The sequence below is a fragment of the Strigops habroptila genome, chromosome 11, assembly GCF_004027225.2.
Source record: "Strigops habroptila isolate Jane chromosome 11, bStrHab1.2.pri, whole genome shotgun sequence".
NCBI classification, from domain to species: Eukaryota; Metazoa; Chordata; class Aves; order Psittaciformes; family Psittacidae; genus Strigops; species Strigops habroptila.
Genome location: NC_046360.1, coordinates 19,268,922 through 19,285,977, shown reverse-complemented (window position 1 = coordinate 19,285,977; position 17,056 = coordinate 19,268,922). Strand labels below are relative to the sequence as shown.

At 43.3% G+C, this 17,056-nt stretch overlaps 1 protein-coding gene across 1 annotated transcript in view; it reads left to right on the top strand.

The window, feature by feature from the left end:
• The window catches only part of SLC6A1 (solute carrier family 6 member 1), a 61,471-nt gene extending 46,136 nt beyond the window's left edge, over positions 1-15,335 (top strand). Inside the window, exons 7-15 of the mRNA XM_030501039.1 lie at positions 1,230-1,364; positions 1,482-1,585; positions 1,876-2,000; positions 4,250-4,362; positions 6,415-6,546; positions 7,107-7,209; positions 8,453-8,553; positions 10,543-10,710; positions 12,898-15,335. Of these exons, the coding sequence (XP_030356899.1) occupies positions 1,230-1,364; positions 1,482-1,585; positions 1,876-2,000; positions 4,250-4,362; positions 6,415-6,546; positions 7,107-7,209; positions 8,453-8,553; positions 10,543-10,710; positions 12,898-13,002 (1,086 nt within the window). The 3' untranslated portion in view covers positions 13,003-15,335. The remainder of the gene's footprint in view (positions 1-1,229; positions 1,365-1,481; positions 1,586-1,875; positions 2,001-4,249; positions 4,363-6,414; positions 6,547-7,106; positions 7,210-8,452; positions 8,554-10,542; positions 10,711-12,897) is intronic.
• Positions 15,336-17,056: the final 1,721 nt, after the last annotated feature.

Sequence of the window (17,056 nt, the reverse complement as noted above, 5' to 3'; positions counted from 1 at the left end):
AGCACCATGGCTTTGGAAAGCTGGCTCCTCTGTAGCTAGGTCTGGCCACAGTCTTAGATCATGTTCACTCACAGACTGCCGGGCTTTGCCAGGTATAAAGTTGCCTAAACATACGTCTCCTTGTTCCTGGGATGAATATTCCAGCTAGTTTGGATAGCAGTAGGGTGAGGATGCAGTGTTTTGGCTTCAGTGAGAAGCATGCATTTACTGCACAGCTCTTGCTGGGCTCAGGTATGTAAGTGCTGAAGCTGTATTGCATGTAAGAGCCGCTCCCTCCTTTCCTTGTGCTGACTGAGAGCTGTAGGTGGTCCTTGCCACAGGCATGCTCGCATGCTGTGCCTCTTGGAGCCTGGCTGGCTTCTGAGTGCAAAATAGAATCTACTAATGAATTAAAGGAAATTATATTACTGACAGACCTTTCCCTAGGAATGAAAGGGCACAGCATCTGCCATTGGCACGTGCTTTTCCCTCTCCCCAGAATGGCAGGGAAATGACAAGCTGCAGCTATGAGGCTTCGTGGCAACTGAAGGCTGGGGTAGGAGACCTCAGGTCTGGTGCACAGGACTGGCATTTTTTCACACTGAAAGCATGAATTGTTAACTTTTGACAAGACGGTGGTAAACGGGCACCCACTTCGAGCTGCGTGTTGAGCATGGCCCAATTGAGCTCAGACCAAACCATTTTATTTCTCCTATCTGCAAAGAAGGTGACGAAAAGAGGGTGGGCTGTTTCATTGGAGTCTGACCTCAGAGTGTCTTTTGTATAGGGCATTTGAAAAGGGAAGAGAGTAGGACCCTGTATATCACAACACAGATGAGGAGTGCATGTGAAAACACAAGAGCAGCTCTTTGAGGGGTGGAGAAATACATTAACAGACGTTGTTCTACAAGCAGGGTACTGGTGCCATGAACTGTGGGCTTTTGGGAGCTCCCCTTGTTTACTACAAAGCATAAAAAGCAGGAGCCCCTTGTGCAAAAATACCCTAGTTCCCCATATTCCACCTTAAGGACAGTCAGCAACAGCCACCTGCCTTGTAGCCATGGTGTTAGGGAATGCAGCAGTAGACACTCCCCTTTCCACACCAAGCCTTTCCACTGAGAAATGCTTCCACTTGAAGTCAGCCTCAGTTGCTGCCATGGTATCTTTAGGGAGCAAATATTATCTGAAGTGTTGACAAGCACAGATCATTCTTCCTTCCACACTTACAATGTCTTGTTTCTTCACATCAGGTGGTATATTTCTCTGCTACTTATCCCTATGTTATGCTGCTTATCTTGTTCTTCCGTGGTGTAACACTGCCTGGAGCAAAGGAAGGCATTTTATTCTATATAACTCCCAACTTCAGTAAGCTTTCAGACTCTGAGGTAAATATTGCGCCCGTGGTTACAGAAGTTTCACTGCTACCTGTTCCCCTTGCAGACATCTGACCTGCTCCTCAAGTGCAGACACAGATTTTTAAAACCATTATTTCCTGCAATCAGGTTTGGCTGGATGCTGCCACACAGATTTTCTTCTCCTATGGTTTGGGTCTTGGTTCACTCATTGCCCTTGGAAGTTACAACCCTTTCCACAACAATGTTTACAGGTAAGCAGATGACTGCACTTATTACCATGGCACTTCCCTGTCTCAGCTGGAGCTGGATTCTGTCTCTCTGTGACCTGTATCATTGAAATAAAGTGTAAGCTCAGATCTGAATATTAAATGTTACATCTAACTAGGAATGAGATGTATAACCACATTTACACTAATGGGAGAGACAGTATGAAATGGAACCCGAACAGAAATCCTAAAGCATGAAATCTTTCCACGGGAATATACTGATGAATGGTGGCACTGCTTTACCTGCTGCTTAAAGCACCTTACCTTTGTTTCAGGGACTCCATCATAGTGTGCTGCATAAACTCATGCACAAGCATGTTTGCTGGCTTTGTCATCTTCTCCATTGTTGGATTCATGGCTAATGTCACAAAGAGGCCTATTGCAGATGTTGCAGCATCAGGTATCCAATGTATTTTTCTATAAGTTGTTCAATGCAATCAGTTGGTTTTTGTTTGTCTGTTGTATCCGACTGCTTCATGTAATGGTTCAAAACCCCTCCCTCAAACCACTCCTCAGCCCCAGTGCGTTCAGTCACCCTGACTGACTGCGGAAGGGAGAGCATCGATTCAGCCCGCTCGAGGCAGCACCAGCAGAATCACTTCACACTGAGCAGAGCTCTGCCTGCCTGCCTCGTGCTCTCAGAGCTTTGGTGTGCAGCGTGCCCAGCCAGGCACTCATCAGGGCTGCACAATGGGCACTAATGACTGCTACTTACAGGCGTGCATCCACAAGAGGTGGCAGCAGTTTGTGACTTCGTGCTTAGCTCTGACTTCAGGGTGAGCCTCATGCTACCGGAATTCTTAAAAGCAAACTGAAAGGAGGAATGATGGTCAGGAGGGTTTTGGAGCCTGTATTTCCAAATTCATTTGGGTTTTTAAATTCCTTTTACTGTTTCTTGTGGTTGAGCCCGTGGAGGTGGATCTGTTTCTCACCTCTTCACACCTACAGCTATCACCAGATTTTATGGGACCCTTTACCGTGAAAGTCATTTTGCTCGGGGCAGGAAGATGTCCGTGCAAGAATTCTGCTATTCTTTGCAGTTCCTTGTCTTTCTCCCAGATGAAAAAGCTTAAAGGAGGAGAGCAGATGACTGCCCTAACCCAGCTGGTGTACCAGATACTCACTTAGCAATTTTGGCCACAGGGAGAGATCTGATAACTGGAAGCTTGGTTGGAAGTCACTGGTGGACAAAATATGTCTTACTATACTGGCAAACATATCCCGTTGGTGATATATTTCCTTTGTTAGAAAAGTAAAGAATCAAAGACCTAAAAATAATGTTCAATAAAGGACACATACAAAGAAACTAGAAGAAAAAATTCGGATGGCCACATACTGTTGTCAAAAACTGCACTGGCAAGTCGGTGGTGTGTGAAATAAGCTTCTTGGATTTCTATATCTGATACAGATAGAACTACAAAGACTACACCTGCAAACAGAACAATATTTTTATATCCTATTAAGCTCCTACATGCTTTTCAAGGTACCGAAGATGAGAGAGATGCACATCACCTCCTGTGGCCACGAATTGCAAAGGATGTTTGGAAACTTGACCTTTTCATTAAGGCTTCTCTTTCTCTGTGCAAGCTCAGAAACGGATGCTTCATTTTTGCACCATGAGATGTTGCTTTGTGATCTTTTACACAACTTCGTAAGACAAACAACGTTACTAAAAGCTGTAGCTGCGTTTTGGTGGAATTTGTAACAAAGTCAAATGAAGAACATGTTTATCTCAGGTTGATTTTGCTCACCACTGCTGTTGGAAGGCATTCCAATCATCGCTGTGAGTGCTGGCGAGTAATTGCTTCAAAATCTGCATTGCATTTGCTTTGACAGTTGAGGTGTGTAAGGCCAACCCTGCACTGGTCTGAGCTCTGTGTGTGCAACCGCTGCTCACAGGCAAACCTGCTTTTAATGAAACCTGAGGAATCGGGTGCCCCTTAGGTGAGGCACGCTGATTTTCCTTCTGTGATTAGGTAGTTTGCTACAGGTTTCCCTCTTAACCTGAAATCAGCAGGCTTCCAGCTATGCTGTGACAACAAAAAGAGCTCTTTCAGTAAGGATTTCTGTTCTTCCAACACCATGCCCCCCATCAGCAATTAGTAAAAACACAAATGACAAGGTTGGCCTGGTCACAACTGGGTAGTTTATTCAAATGTGTTTTTTAAGATAATTAATGGAACAGCAAATGGGAATGCTACAAATACTGGGAAGCATCTTCTCCATTTCTGAGCTTTGTTTCTCTTCTGAACTACTTGGTGCCAAGCAGATTACAGCTCTCAACTGCTTGAGGGAGAAAGCTGATCAGCACCTGAAGATGTGATGCTACAGGATAACATTCCCTGCCTTTGCTATACAAAAGTTGTCTCTCAGAAGCAGCTTCTGAACTGCATCAAGTCTTTTGGTTGGTGGGTTTGGGGTTTTGGGGGTGGTTTTGGGTTTTTTATTTGTTTTGGATGGTGCATTTTAAAAGCAAGATACATGCACTGACCTCTTGGTCAGTGAACACTGATGAAGCTAAAATCCCTGATCAGATGATGCATCCATGGCTGAGTCATTCAAATAAACCTAAACCCCATGCATTGACAGAACACATCATCACCCTGCCAGTCAGTCACACTGACATCTCCTCTCCTCTTTCTCCTCCAGGCCCTGGACTGGCATTTCTGGCTTATCCAGAAGCAGTGACGCAGTTACCCATTTCTCCTCTGTGGGCAATACTGTTCTTCTCCATGTTGCTCATGCTTGGGATTGACAGTCAGGTAAAACTGGTGTAACAACTGATAACAAAGACACTTTTTCTGCAGCTGCACGGTACAGGGTTGGTGCCTCTCTGCATTCTGCACTGACAGCTCTAAGTGGTGCAGAATGGGTTGGGAAATGACATAAATGATGGGAGGTATTAAGGAGAGGAGACACTAAGTGGTTCCAGGAGTCTGGCCTAGTAAAAAACTGATACTAAGACACTTTTGCTCTTTCATGAACTGCTGGAAGCCTATACAAAATGTGCAGAAAATTTCTTCTTTGAACTCTTCCCCGTTCAGTCACAGTATTAATAATACCTTTGCAATGTTCATCAGTGTAGGAGACACTGGGATAACCTTTACAAGATTTATATGCCACAAAGGCGACTTCAGAACTTACCACACGGAGAAAAAGATGCAGCACACGGTTCATTTTAAGCATATGAACATCAGGAGCAAATTCAGGGGGCCTAATGCCCATTAGTGAGGACATTCTGCACCTTAGTGTGTTCTGAAATCACTTCCCGGGGTAAGGATCAAGAGTTCCTTGGTTCAGGCCTTAGCTGAGCTCTAGAGGGTACCTGGCAACTGGAAATGAGTGGGAGGGCACAACCTAGAGGTTCTGCAAATCCAGATAAGCCACTCTCCAGAGTGTTTAGATTAAATGCGACAATGAAGTAATTCAGTCATGCAATCACATAAAAAAGAACTTACTGCAAAATGAACAAAAAATCACACAGCACAAGAAAAAGCACTTCACACACTCGAAAGGACTATGTCCAACAAAACATTCATTAATCAGCAATACTTTTAATACAGAGAGCAACTGCATTGTGAGCACCAAGCACTGTCTGATATGCTCAGTGTTCTTGGAGGGCTTTGTCAGGGAAGTCCCTTCTGCTGCTGCAGTGTTTGGTGATTTGTGTGTGACCCATCGCAGGCAGAAGTGTTCAGACCATCTACAGCCGCCGCTGTCAAACCAGCACCTCACAGTTGTTAGCACAACCCTCAGAGCACGGGAAGGAACAGGGACCTGGCTGGAATTCCTTAGCTTTCTGTAGCGAAAATCCATCATTTTCTATAAACCCACATTGCCTTCGGCCTGTGAACCAAAGTACACAAAGACCAAGAGGGCATTTCATCCTGCCACATGAAAGGGAGCTGAACATTTGTTTTCTATTTCTTTGTTTTTCCATAAGCTTCAGGCTTGACGTTCAAACCTATTGCTCAATCTGGAGGGAAACTACTGTGAAATTAATTGGGTCAAAAATATTCTTGAAAGACCTTGTCTCTAGGCAACTAACAGCTGAGGAAGGGAGTCTGGTATTATTAAAGAGAATATGTATCTCCAGGCTGTCATGCTTGCTTCATTTCTGTCTGACAGTGAAACATTTCATACACTCTCATTTACGGCAACTCTAACTGTTGGTTAAGTTCTGATTGCACTGCTGGAAATGAATAGAACTTTACCTACATTCTGGTTTTCATCATTTCAGCCATCATATTGGTAACATTTATTTTGAATATATACATGCAGCAAAAATCTGCAGCATGGCCATGCTGTGTGTGTGGAGGAATCAGCAAATCAGCAAATCAGCAAAAATCCTTTCTGGGGAATACAAAAATATCTGATTTATTACATATGAGGATCTATCTTGTGTCTTCAAGCTTCACCCACTAATCTGATTAGACTGTTCCTATCTATTGCCTTTCATGTATGTGAGTAAATCACAGGAAAGAGAAGAGTAACTTTGTGAAGGATCTAGGGGTCAACCCTTCAACTGTAGGTCTATCATCTTCTATCACAGAACAAGCACTTTATGTTCATAAAGATCATGCTGTAGTTCATGGTTAGGAATTCTGAGTGGTTTTCTGCCTGGAAATCCAGCTGGAGATCTTTTTAGACAGAAACAAAGATATTCAGAATCACTGCTCCCCCTGAAGTGAGTTTTCATTTATCGTTTAGTGGCTGCAGCCTTCGGCCAGTGATGGGTACTACAGAAAGCTCCTCCCCTAAATGTAATCCTGCTGCTGTAGTGCATCGCATTGTATTTGTACCTTTACTTGCAGTTCTGCACCGTGGAAGGATTCATAACAGCTTTGGTGGATGAGTTTCCGAAGTTACTGCGCAATCGGAGAGAAATCTTCATTGCTCTTGTATGCATTGTTTCCTACCTGATAGGGCTGTCCAACATCACTCAGGTATGTTCTGTAGAAGAAGGTTATCTTACCTCCAATGGACAGCATCTGTTTTATTTCTCCCTTCCCCTGCTCCAACCAGGAATCATGCAAACCTTTGAAGTGGCAGGGATCTATCATCAACACTATCTAAAGGCTTCAAGGCAGTAACTTTGAAGTGTGAGATGCCTGGAGCCCATGGTTCCAGTTTGTCCTACTTCATGGTTCAGGTGCCAAGAAAACACACATCTCTCCAGTCTGCCTTACAGCCCAAGCAAGGGTAGCTGGGGATATTCTCCATTGCTGCCTCTCATCTACCAGATTGCAAACTATTTTGAGGGAAATGATTAAATTATTGAACAAAAATGAGTAAAGTGAAATTAAACCAGTTAATTGAATTCTAGCAGTAATCTAATGTTTGTCAGTATTGACCTCAAGTGCCACAAGCTTTCAACCTGTTCACTTTCATACACATTAGTATGTCCCTAACCTATTTGCCTGATAGTTTGTAGCTTGCATTTTAATCTGTCTTGAAAGTGGAGCTCTTGCTACTTATTTTAACACTTCCTTCTAATGTGTTTTAGGGTGGAATCTATGTGTTTAAGCTTTTTGACTACTACTCTGCCAGTGGAATGAGCCTCTTGTTCCTTGTATTCTTTGAGTGCATCTCGATATCCTGGTGCTACGGTAAATAATATGTTTTTACTTTTTCCCATAAGTTTTGCACATCATAAGGATAATTCATCTATTGATTTGTTCTTGTGTGTGTGTCATCATGCTGAGGGTAGAACTGAAGGTGCCCTTGTTTCATATGCATGTAATTCTATTCAAAGTTGCCCTGTGGAAGGTCCTTCTGCCTCTTTAAAACACCCCATGTATAAGCCTGGAAGTCATTAGATACTAAGTGTTTTGGGAATACTAAATAGGTGACATCTCCCTGTTTTTTTTCCTGTCCCCCTTCCTTGGAAAGCCTGGCCCTTCAGAGGTGTTGGGTACTGCTGTTCTTGACATAGTGACTTGGGTCTTTTGAACTCTGTAATGTTCAGCTACCAGAAATGACTCAGTCACTCTAGGACCTTGCAGCGAGAGCCAGGCTCCTTCGTCACTTATATCTTCATAATTGCCCTAAAATATCCAGAACTCTGGACTGGCAAGCACTGGGTGTACAGACTGATGAACATGTATCATATTCTTGCCAGAGTATTTGCGCATTTGACCTTAGTTCTGTGTTAGCTCATCCAAAGACGTACTCCATGATTACTAAGGCACTTCAGTTTATACAACAGAACTGACTCAGAGATAGATAACTGAAGTCCTTCTGCTTAAGAGGATGGAACAGCATTTTTTAGCTCAGAGATACCACATTTGAATCCAGCAAATACGAATGGAAAAATACACCAGCTAAATACTGAAGAAATCAAAGCTAAAAATAAAAGAGTTATTTATTTTTAGAAGATGCTGGAGTGCTGGTAGGTAACAGCAGCAGCAGCAGAAGGGCCACTCTGATTTCATACACAGCTCTGCATGTGTCTGGTGTGTGTACAGCCACACAGGGGGAAGCTGCTTAACACCAGGATGGGTTTATTTTATTTTTAATTGAATTTGTTAAATATCATTCTAAAACTCTTGTTCTAAGAAGACTTAGAGTTGAAATGAAACAAGGGTGTTTGTTGCATCTGACCATCAGCTGTACAGACTTCCTCATGGGAACTAACTAATTATGATGTGCTGGAATGAGAGCAAATGATTCCCAGTGCTTCCGAGTTGCGCTTTTCTTTCCCATTCAGAGAGGTGAAAAGTTGTGTTGGGGTCTGTAGAGAGCTTCCAAATATACCTCATCATTTATGAGAGCATCTCTCAAAACCACTGAGCCTTCAACTGAATCAGTTACCTGACATGTTTCTTTACTGTTTCTTATCTCTATATTTAGGTGTTAATAGATTTTACGACAACATCCAAGAGATGGTGGGATACAGACCCTGCATCTGGTGGAAACTCTGCTGGTCATTTTTCACTCCTATCATTGTGGCAGTAAGGAACCAACTTTTATTATATGATTCAAAGGATGGGAATAAGGTGGTCTGTGTACTACAGTGCGGTCATTTCCATCCCCACAGGTTCAGATTAACTCTGACCTCGTTCCCTTTTTAAGGATTTGAGCAATTCCACTGAAGGCAATAGGCAAAACCCAGTGTCACAAAAGGAAACCTGTGCCCCAAGAAAAGAAGCCTGTGCAATTGCAAGATTTGTATTAGTCCCCTAGAAATGGTAACTAGTCAAGAGTTTGACTGGTAGAGATAGAAGAATGTAAGAAGCAAACGTGGCCCATTTCTTGTATTCTTAGACAAAATTTAGCAGTCTCTCTGAAGTCTGAATTTTCCATCTGTACAAAAATGCCCCCACTTTGTAAACTGGATTCCTCCACAGGCACTATTCCAGTAACAGACTGGGGTTATGCACTGCTGTTCTTCTCTCATGGGATTCAGCTCACACGACGTTGCTACCGTTTTTTTCTGGCAAACCTTGCAAGGATTTTGTGCACTGGAAACCATAGTGCAGTCTCTTCCTGATTCTAATCTTTGTCCAGTTAAGCCCATGCAGTCCATTTTGAAATAATCCGTTTACTACACATAATTTTGTCTACCCAAATGCAGTATTGAAAACCCGTAATCAAGTAGACACCAGTGCTCATGACACAATGCTTCTCACTCACTGATATTTCTCTGATAGCCCCATGGAATAGCCATAGAAAAGCAAACGAAGATCACTAAAGAGAGGCACAGAAACATGTTTATATTGAGGGCTCCTTGATTCATCTCTACCCAGGGGAAGGCAGCTTTCGTATTTCTGAAAACTAGCATTCAGGAAGGAAAAAAACTGCTTTCTGATTATTTTAGATGATTTTTATTAAAGATTGCTGGGCAGAATAGTAGGAAGATGACCAACACTGTGTAAAAACTTACCACATTCCTTCTGTCTTTTAAAGTCTTCAACAGAATTTGTTGTCCAGTGCAGTGATGTGCTGGTAAAATCCGCCCCTCTGCATTCTCCTGTCTGGGAATGTGTTCTGCACAATGCCTGAACCTGGGATCAGAATGAGCTTCCTCTTTTGCTGGTTCAGCTCAGCAGGTTTCCCTGGTGCAGGCTCTTTGGAACGGGCCAGGACAGGAGCCTTGCTTGGGAACTTAAAAATACCATGTTTGCAGGTCATCTGTGTGAAACCAACACAAACACAACCTACGGGTACTGATCAGTGGTGCAGTGTACATGGGTGTGCAGTGTTATTCCCCAGGACCCCCATCTTTCCCAATAGCCCCCTTCCCTCTGATTTTGTGCAGGTGATCTGAAGTCTCTACTAGTACCAGTGGATTCCCCCTACCAGCGTACCTGGATAATCTGAGATGAAGGTTATGTATGTGAAAATAGAGTTGTTAACTTAAAACATGAAGATTAATTTTGTTAAGAAGCTTTTTGGGAAACTGTCTCCTCATTGTTGAACAATTCAGAGTGGTTTTTGAGTTTCACAGGCTAGGATCTGTTACTGCCCTTGTTTTCCAGCATGAGTTTTTTCAGAGGATCTGAGCAATACCAAAGCCTCTGGGCTAAGCACTCTTAGGTGGTGATATTAGAGAGGTCAGTGCAGAGCCAGGCTTTAAAGAGCCTCCAGGAGTGCATTGCTGGCCAGTGCACTAGAGCTGTACTGATACTATTATTCCAATAAGAAAGTTATTGGAAACAGACAAACAAGTTCAGAATTACAGTTCCATTCCACGTACACATTCCCAGACTCAAGGTTAATTGAGCAGGGAAGTGGTCAGTGCAGAGGGCTGACGTTTGCCTATTTTCTGCAACCTCCACTTGGAAGAGTGACTTGCAGGCCCCATCTACAAGCCAGTGCCCAGCAGCCATCACCAGGGACCAGAGGATCCTTGCCTGGATGGAGAAGTCAATCGAGAAAAACTCTTGAACAGAACACTCTGGAAATCTCATCCAAATCTTCTTTTCCACTGTATTTTGCAGGGAGTCTTTCTCTTCAGTGCTGTCCAAATGACTCCACTCACAATGGGAAGTTACGTTTTCCCAAAATGGGGCCAAGGGGTTGGCTGGTTCATGGCTTTGTCTTCCATGGTGCTGATCCCAGGCTATATGGCATACATGTTTCTAACCCTGAAAGGCTCCTTAAAACAGGTAAGTCTCTCTTTTTCCTGACTGCATGATTTCACCTGGCAAGACCTGTGCACACGGATCACAGGTTGCTGGGCACGTCTTTTCTACTCTCTGTTTCCTGTGGCCTCCCTTGCTTAGCCCAGTTAATTTACATTGAGGTGAAAAACATAAAACCAAGGACCAAACAGACCAAAGACAAGGCAGTGTCTGTACCATCTGTTGTTAAACACAACTCACTGCATGAAGTGTTGTCCTTATCTCTGGCTTTGACAGTTCCAGACACTTTGCACTCCAGCTCCTTACACCTAGAAACCAAAGTAGCAGGTTACCAAGTATGTAAATTTGTCCTTACTAACACAAGCCATACTGTCATGTGTCAAGGCAGGTAATGCTCTAAGGAACTGGAATCAAACTAAGAACTGGACTAAACCCACATAACTCACATTTCCGTGAGCCTGCTCACAGTGACCCTATTTAGCATCTCCCTGCAGTGTGATCAAAGACTTGAGCTCCTGGTGTAAGTTACACCTGGTTTAAGTTACACTCCCTGCCTTACTCTGCTGCAACTCAGAGAAAGTACATGTAAAATCTTAGGAGCGTATTTTATGACTATGCTGCCCTTCCCTTTAGTCTTTATTTGAGGGATTTCTGTGAACGGTTACTTCCTGAAGAGCACTAGAGACTTTTCTCCCAATGCACTGTGCTCTTAGCCTCTCCCTGATTCCACATTCCATCTGTTCAAAGGAGATGAAGCTTCCCATGTGAGAGGTGCGTTGTATGGCTTAAATCTGTTTTAGAGTCCTTGGAGAAATGCTGCTAAAGGAATGTGAGCTGATCATGAAGTTACTGACCCCGAACACTGCCCAGAAACCACTTTGTTTTCTTTAAGCTGGCTGCATCCTCAGTTTTCCCTCTCAGCCAGTAATCTCCTCTCTGTAACAGGCCCTTTTCCCGCACAAGAGTTGAAATGCACATCCCTGTCCTCTGTGGTTGTGGGAACCAAAGATTATCAGAATGAATCTGTCACATTATCACAAAGATTATCCAGAATGAATCTGGAACATTCTAAAGTCAGCTGACAAAGGGACAGGTGATCCTAAGCAGAATTGACGAGCAGTGCTGAGACCTTGAGCCAAATACTTGTCTTCAGCAAATTTTAAACAACTCGGTGTCTCTTTCTTTCCCCTGCTTGTCCTTAGCTCCTGCACTTTGAGCAGCTTTCCTTTAGTTTGATGGAAACATTTACATGCAAATGGAGAATTGCTGCCCTAAGATATAGCTCCTTCTTGGGCAGAGTTGTGCAAGACCACAGTAAAAACTCCTCATCTCAGTCTTGCTATGGGTTTAGGTCTCATTTTTGAAGCATCAACAAATGATCATTAGATAACAGGAGGAACCTACAACACGATGATCAAAACTGGGCTCTCTAGATACGAGTGTAAGCTAGGCAGGTACTCTTCATGAGTGGAGAACACAAGAGGACGAGGAAAGACAGACTAGAAATAAAGCAATCTTAACTAGAAGTCTACTTCACTTGTTGTACCCTTGCAGACAGTAACTCCCAGAACATGCAGCCAACACTCTTCAATCCCCTCTGCTCCCTGGGGCAGTCACCATCACATCTGCAATCCAGCTTTGAGCCCCTGCTGCAGCCTCTGTGCTGGGCCTGCGGCTCGCTGCGGTCCCTCCCCTGCCCCACACAGCCTTTCCTTGTTTCTATTCCCCAGGCATGCTCCGCTGGGAATGCCGGGGGGCATCGACTGTTCTGCATGTGGTCTCAAATCTCACTGTCATGTCCAGGACACAGCTAAGACTGTTCTAGTGTATGTGGCTCACTGCCTTGTTGGTCCCTTGGGAGATAAAGAGTTTTTTCATTTTCATAGAATCACAGAATGGTTTGGGTTGGAAAGGACCTTAAGATCATCCAGTTCCAACCCCTGCCATGGGCAGGGACACCTCACACTAGACCGTGTCGCCCAAGGCTCTGTCCAACCTGGCCTTGAACACTGCCAGGGATGGAGCATTTGCCACTTCTTTGGGCAACCTGTGTCAGTGCCTCAGCACCCTCACAGTAAAGAACTTCTTCCTTATATCTAACCTGAAACTAGCTCTAATGCCTGAGCAGAAGTGGTTTGTGTTGCCTTTAAAAACCAACCAACCAAACCCCTTAGTTTTTTGCCTGCCTCACATTCATTGTTCTTTAAACAGCGCATCCAAGTGATGATTCAGCCAAGTGAAGACATCACTCACCCCGAAAATGGGCCAGACCAGGCCCAGCAGAGCAACTCTGCAAACAAAGAAGCCTACATCTAAACTTCTCTATTGTCAAAGCACCAAGACAACTCCAGAACAACAAAAAATATGGTTGAATATGACCACAAATTCATGTCTGAGAATATAATTACCTACCTCTAGTGGCAAAAAAAAAAAGAAAAAAAAAGAAAAAAAAAGACAAAAGGTCATCTCCACCACAAGGGAATCGCCATGGGCATGATCCACCACTGCGCGAGCTCACACGCTGAGTGTTCTGTGTTCTCTGGCAACCCATAGACTGTTAATGTTTTTATCCTTTCACAATAATAGTTGCATATCTTGGAATTTGTAAATTGATGTGCCAAGACCTTTTTAATCTACCTTTTAGCAGGACTATTTGAAGTTTCGTGCTGCTGATTTTTAGTAGTTTATCACTATTTCTTACCGCTCAATCCCAAGACTGTTATTTCTGACTTTACAGGAGTAAAATTAAGTTTGGAGTTGTTTTGTACAAAAGAATGAAGTATTTTGTAAACAAGTGATGTCCAGTGAAAGTCTGCCCTTAAACTTGGTTCCAGTTCAGGCCATTTGAGGGGGAAGAGTCTTCCTTCAGTTAACAGCAGACACATTTCTCTATACACATTCCTCGTGCAGTGGAGTCCCGTGGCTGTTTGGCCACACAGCGCAGCACTGCTCTAAGTGCTACCTGCACTTATTCTTTCAGGATACCTTTCCAATAAGACTACAAATGTCTTTTAAAATCCATATACTGTTTCTTATAAGAAAGAGCATGTCTTTGTGAATCAATGCGACACAAGTCACAGATGCTAGAGGCAAAAATACGTCTTCTAACTTTTTTAGCAAAATGAGAAGTAATATCCAAGAGCTCTTAAAGATTGCCAGGAGTAAAAGAAATACTAAGTATTTGCAACTTGAGCTCAGAGTACTTGAGTTTCTATCATGCTGTTATTATTCTACTATTATTGCATTGCCACCAAAATAGAAACCAAACCAATGGCCTCAAGAGTGAAGCTTGTCCTTGCAGCTCTAACTTAAGGTTTGATCCACAGCTGGTCTTTGTTCAAGGACTTTAACAGTTTCTAATAAGCAAATTACGAAATATGGCTCGATAGCACTTTGAAAACAGTTCTATTTTTATTTACCTATTATTTGTGGTGATGAAGGTGTGAGGGAAGCTGGTTCCATGCTACAAGAGTCTGCAGCGTGGGCTCGGTCGGCATTTGCCACACAGGGAGAAGGGCCGAGGGGTGCTCCAAGTGAACCCCTGTGTGTCAAATGCCGCGGCCGGCCCCGTGTGGTGTTTCTCGTTTGGCAGCTATACGACAGGCACAACGGATCCTGGAAAATGCAGTAGTTGGTGTTTGATTGTAAATGACTGTGACAGAACTGTGCAATGAAACATGCTTTTCAGCAGATTTTTGTGCAACGTACAATGTTAGATAGCACAATCTATGTAGAACTACTACGTGAAAAACATGTTAACTGTGAATGTTGGGTTTTTCGTTGTTTTTGTCTGAAGGTGACAACCATGTTCTTGCAATAAGGTATTATTCTCAGAATGTCAAGCACATCATTGTAGAAATAATATATATATATAATACACATGTATTTCAAACGACATCATAAAATCTCCGAGTATGTTTGGTAGATTCTAAACTCTTTCATACATAGATCAACTGTAAAATACGATGAGACCTAAGCTACATCCTAAACAGCTATAGCTGAAATGCAAAAGTCCTGTAAGTCTTTGGGATTTAGAGGAAACCCGTCCATCCCACACCAACATCCCACATGATCCATACACATTCTAATTGTGACTTTTCATTAGACTAAGGATAAAAACTCCAACTTCCTCTTCCTTGTTTAATGTAACCAAGTCCCATGTTGTTCTAAGACAAATGCAGTATTTAATGTTTGATTGTAAACAATTATGACCGATGTTTGACAGACCTGCTCTTTAGCAAAAAGCTGTACAAACGTATCATATAGCACAAACTAGTGTTGTAGAACTACTGTGTGTAAACTGTGAATAGCTGTATCTTTTTTGTAGTACTTGCCCTGAAAGAAAAGATTATTGTATGATCATATAAGCTTTTTGCAATAAGGAAATATCTGAACACCAAGCAAATCTATCTCTATATAAAAATATATATGTAATATATACATATTCAAAAAAATATATACAGAGCCTGTTTAAAAGAGTACAGTATTATTTAGTAAATTGCAACCTGTTCTATGGACCAAATGTAAAATATTTATAAATTAAGATGCATTTTAAATGTCTATAAACAGTGTCATAATTAAAGCACGATTGTTATGTAAGTTTCCGAGAGTTTAGAGGACAAAGAATAAAGGTTATATTATACATTAAATGAAGAATTTTGCACTCTTTCATTGGACAAAACCAAGGTGCGGCATTCTCTGTTTCATGTATTTATATAAAAATACATCAATTTATATAAATTTATACATTTACACATATACATATATGAATCCATACTATTTCTGTAGTTAGTACCTGCACTCCTTGTACAGAAGCTGCAGAGGTGGCAGTTACAGCCCTACCTGGCATCCTGCTGTGTGAGCCCTCCTTTAGGGAGATGCAGAGCAGGGCCTCAAGCAGCCCCAGGGAACAGCCTGGATTTGGAATGCTCCTGGGGTAGGTTTCTGGGGCTACTTTGGGGCATGGCAGCACCCAAAGTCACTGGTTTTGAAGCTATTACTGAGGAGCTGAAGCCAGTGGGCTCGTGAAACAGAGGTCTGATACTAAATGGACAGATTATATGCTTATAAAAGTCATTGCTCTCTGTATCAGCTGCTACTACAGCGGGAGGAGGTGTCGAGCAAGTTGCACAGCAGTTGGCCTTGCATCTGCGCTGTGCAGTGCTGCTGAGGAGCTGAGTGCTCCTGTGCTCTGAATTTCGTTATCTAACTACAGAACTGGAGCAGGACATCATGCTGGGGAAGAACTGAAGCCATTTAGAGAACATGATTAGAAGTGAAAATGCTCCTGATTGATAAAATTGTCTAAAATCACAGACTTCAAATTCAAACTGCTGACCTTAGAACAGAGCACTCCAATGTACAGGAGAGGGCAGATCCTGCTGCTGCTTATCCAACAGGCTGGGGAGGAAGGGCAGGAGCATGTGGGGATCCCAGACTGTCCTCTAAATGGAGGAAGGAGCAACTTCAATGCTGTTGAAATATAGAGGAACATTTAAACTATCTTTAATGTTTAGTTCATGGACATTGTGGTTTGTATTCATGGCCTGCTGCTTTCACACTCTACTGGAAGCAAGCAGATGAGAGCCCAGTGCCTAGAGGGGACAACAAGAAATCTGGAGAGGAGCTTTTCACCAGGGCCTGTAGGGACAGGACAAGGGGAATGGCTTTAACCTGCCAGAGGGGAGATTGAGATGAGGCAGAAGCTCTTCCCTGTGAGGGTGCTGAGGCGCTGGCACAGGGTGCCCAGAGAAGCTGTGGCTGCCCCATCCCTGGCAGTGTTCAAGGCCACGTTGGACACAGGGGCTTGGAGCAACCTGCTCTAGTGGAAGGTGTCCCTGCCCGTGGCAGGGGTTGGAACTGGATGAGCTGTAAGGTCCCTCCAACACAAACCAGTCCATGATGCCACGAGCGTTGCAGCAGCATGAGGCAGCTCCAGTTGGGTGCTGAGTGCCGGGCAGTTGGTGCAGCACAAGGGGCCCCGCACGGCTGAGGAGAAGGGCCGTGGTTGAAGGATATTGCGTTAGTGCTGTGATATTTCCGTGTGCTCCCGGAGGAATTTTCTCTTGCTGCGCTGCAGAAATCCCAGCAGCAATTCAACAAGAAAAATGCAAATAAGGTCACTTCTTCCCTGCAGGGCTGCAGGATCCCCTGAGAGAAAGCCACGTCCTTCTTCATCAGGAGTATTAGTTCAGCTACATGTGCTTTTATTCTAAAATAACACTCTGTTGCTTTTGGGGTTTTTTTGTTTGTTTTAAGCCTGATTATTTCTGGTTTGTTCTGCTCAGGCCACAACAGCATTACAATTAACTATCAGAATGACTCCCACTGCTGGCTGGTTCCTGGGATGCTGGGTCATCCCCAGAGGCAC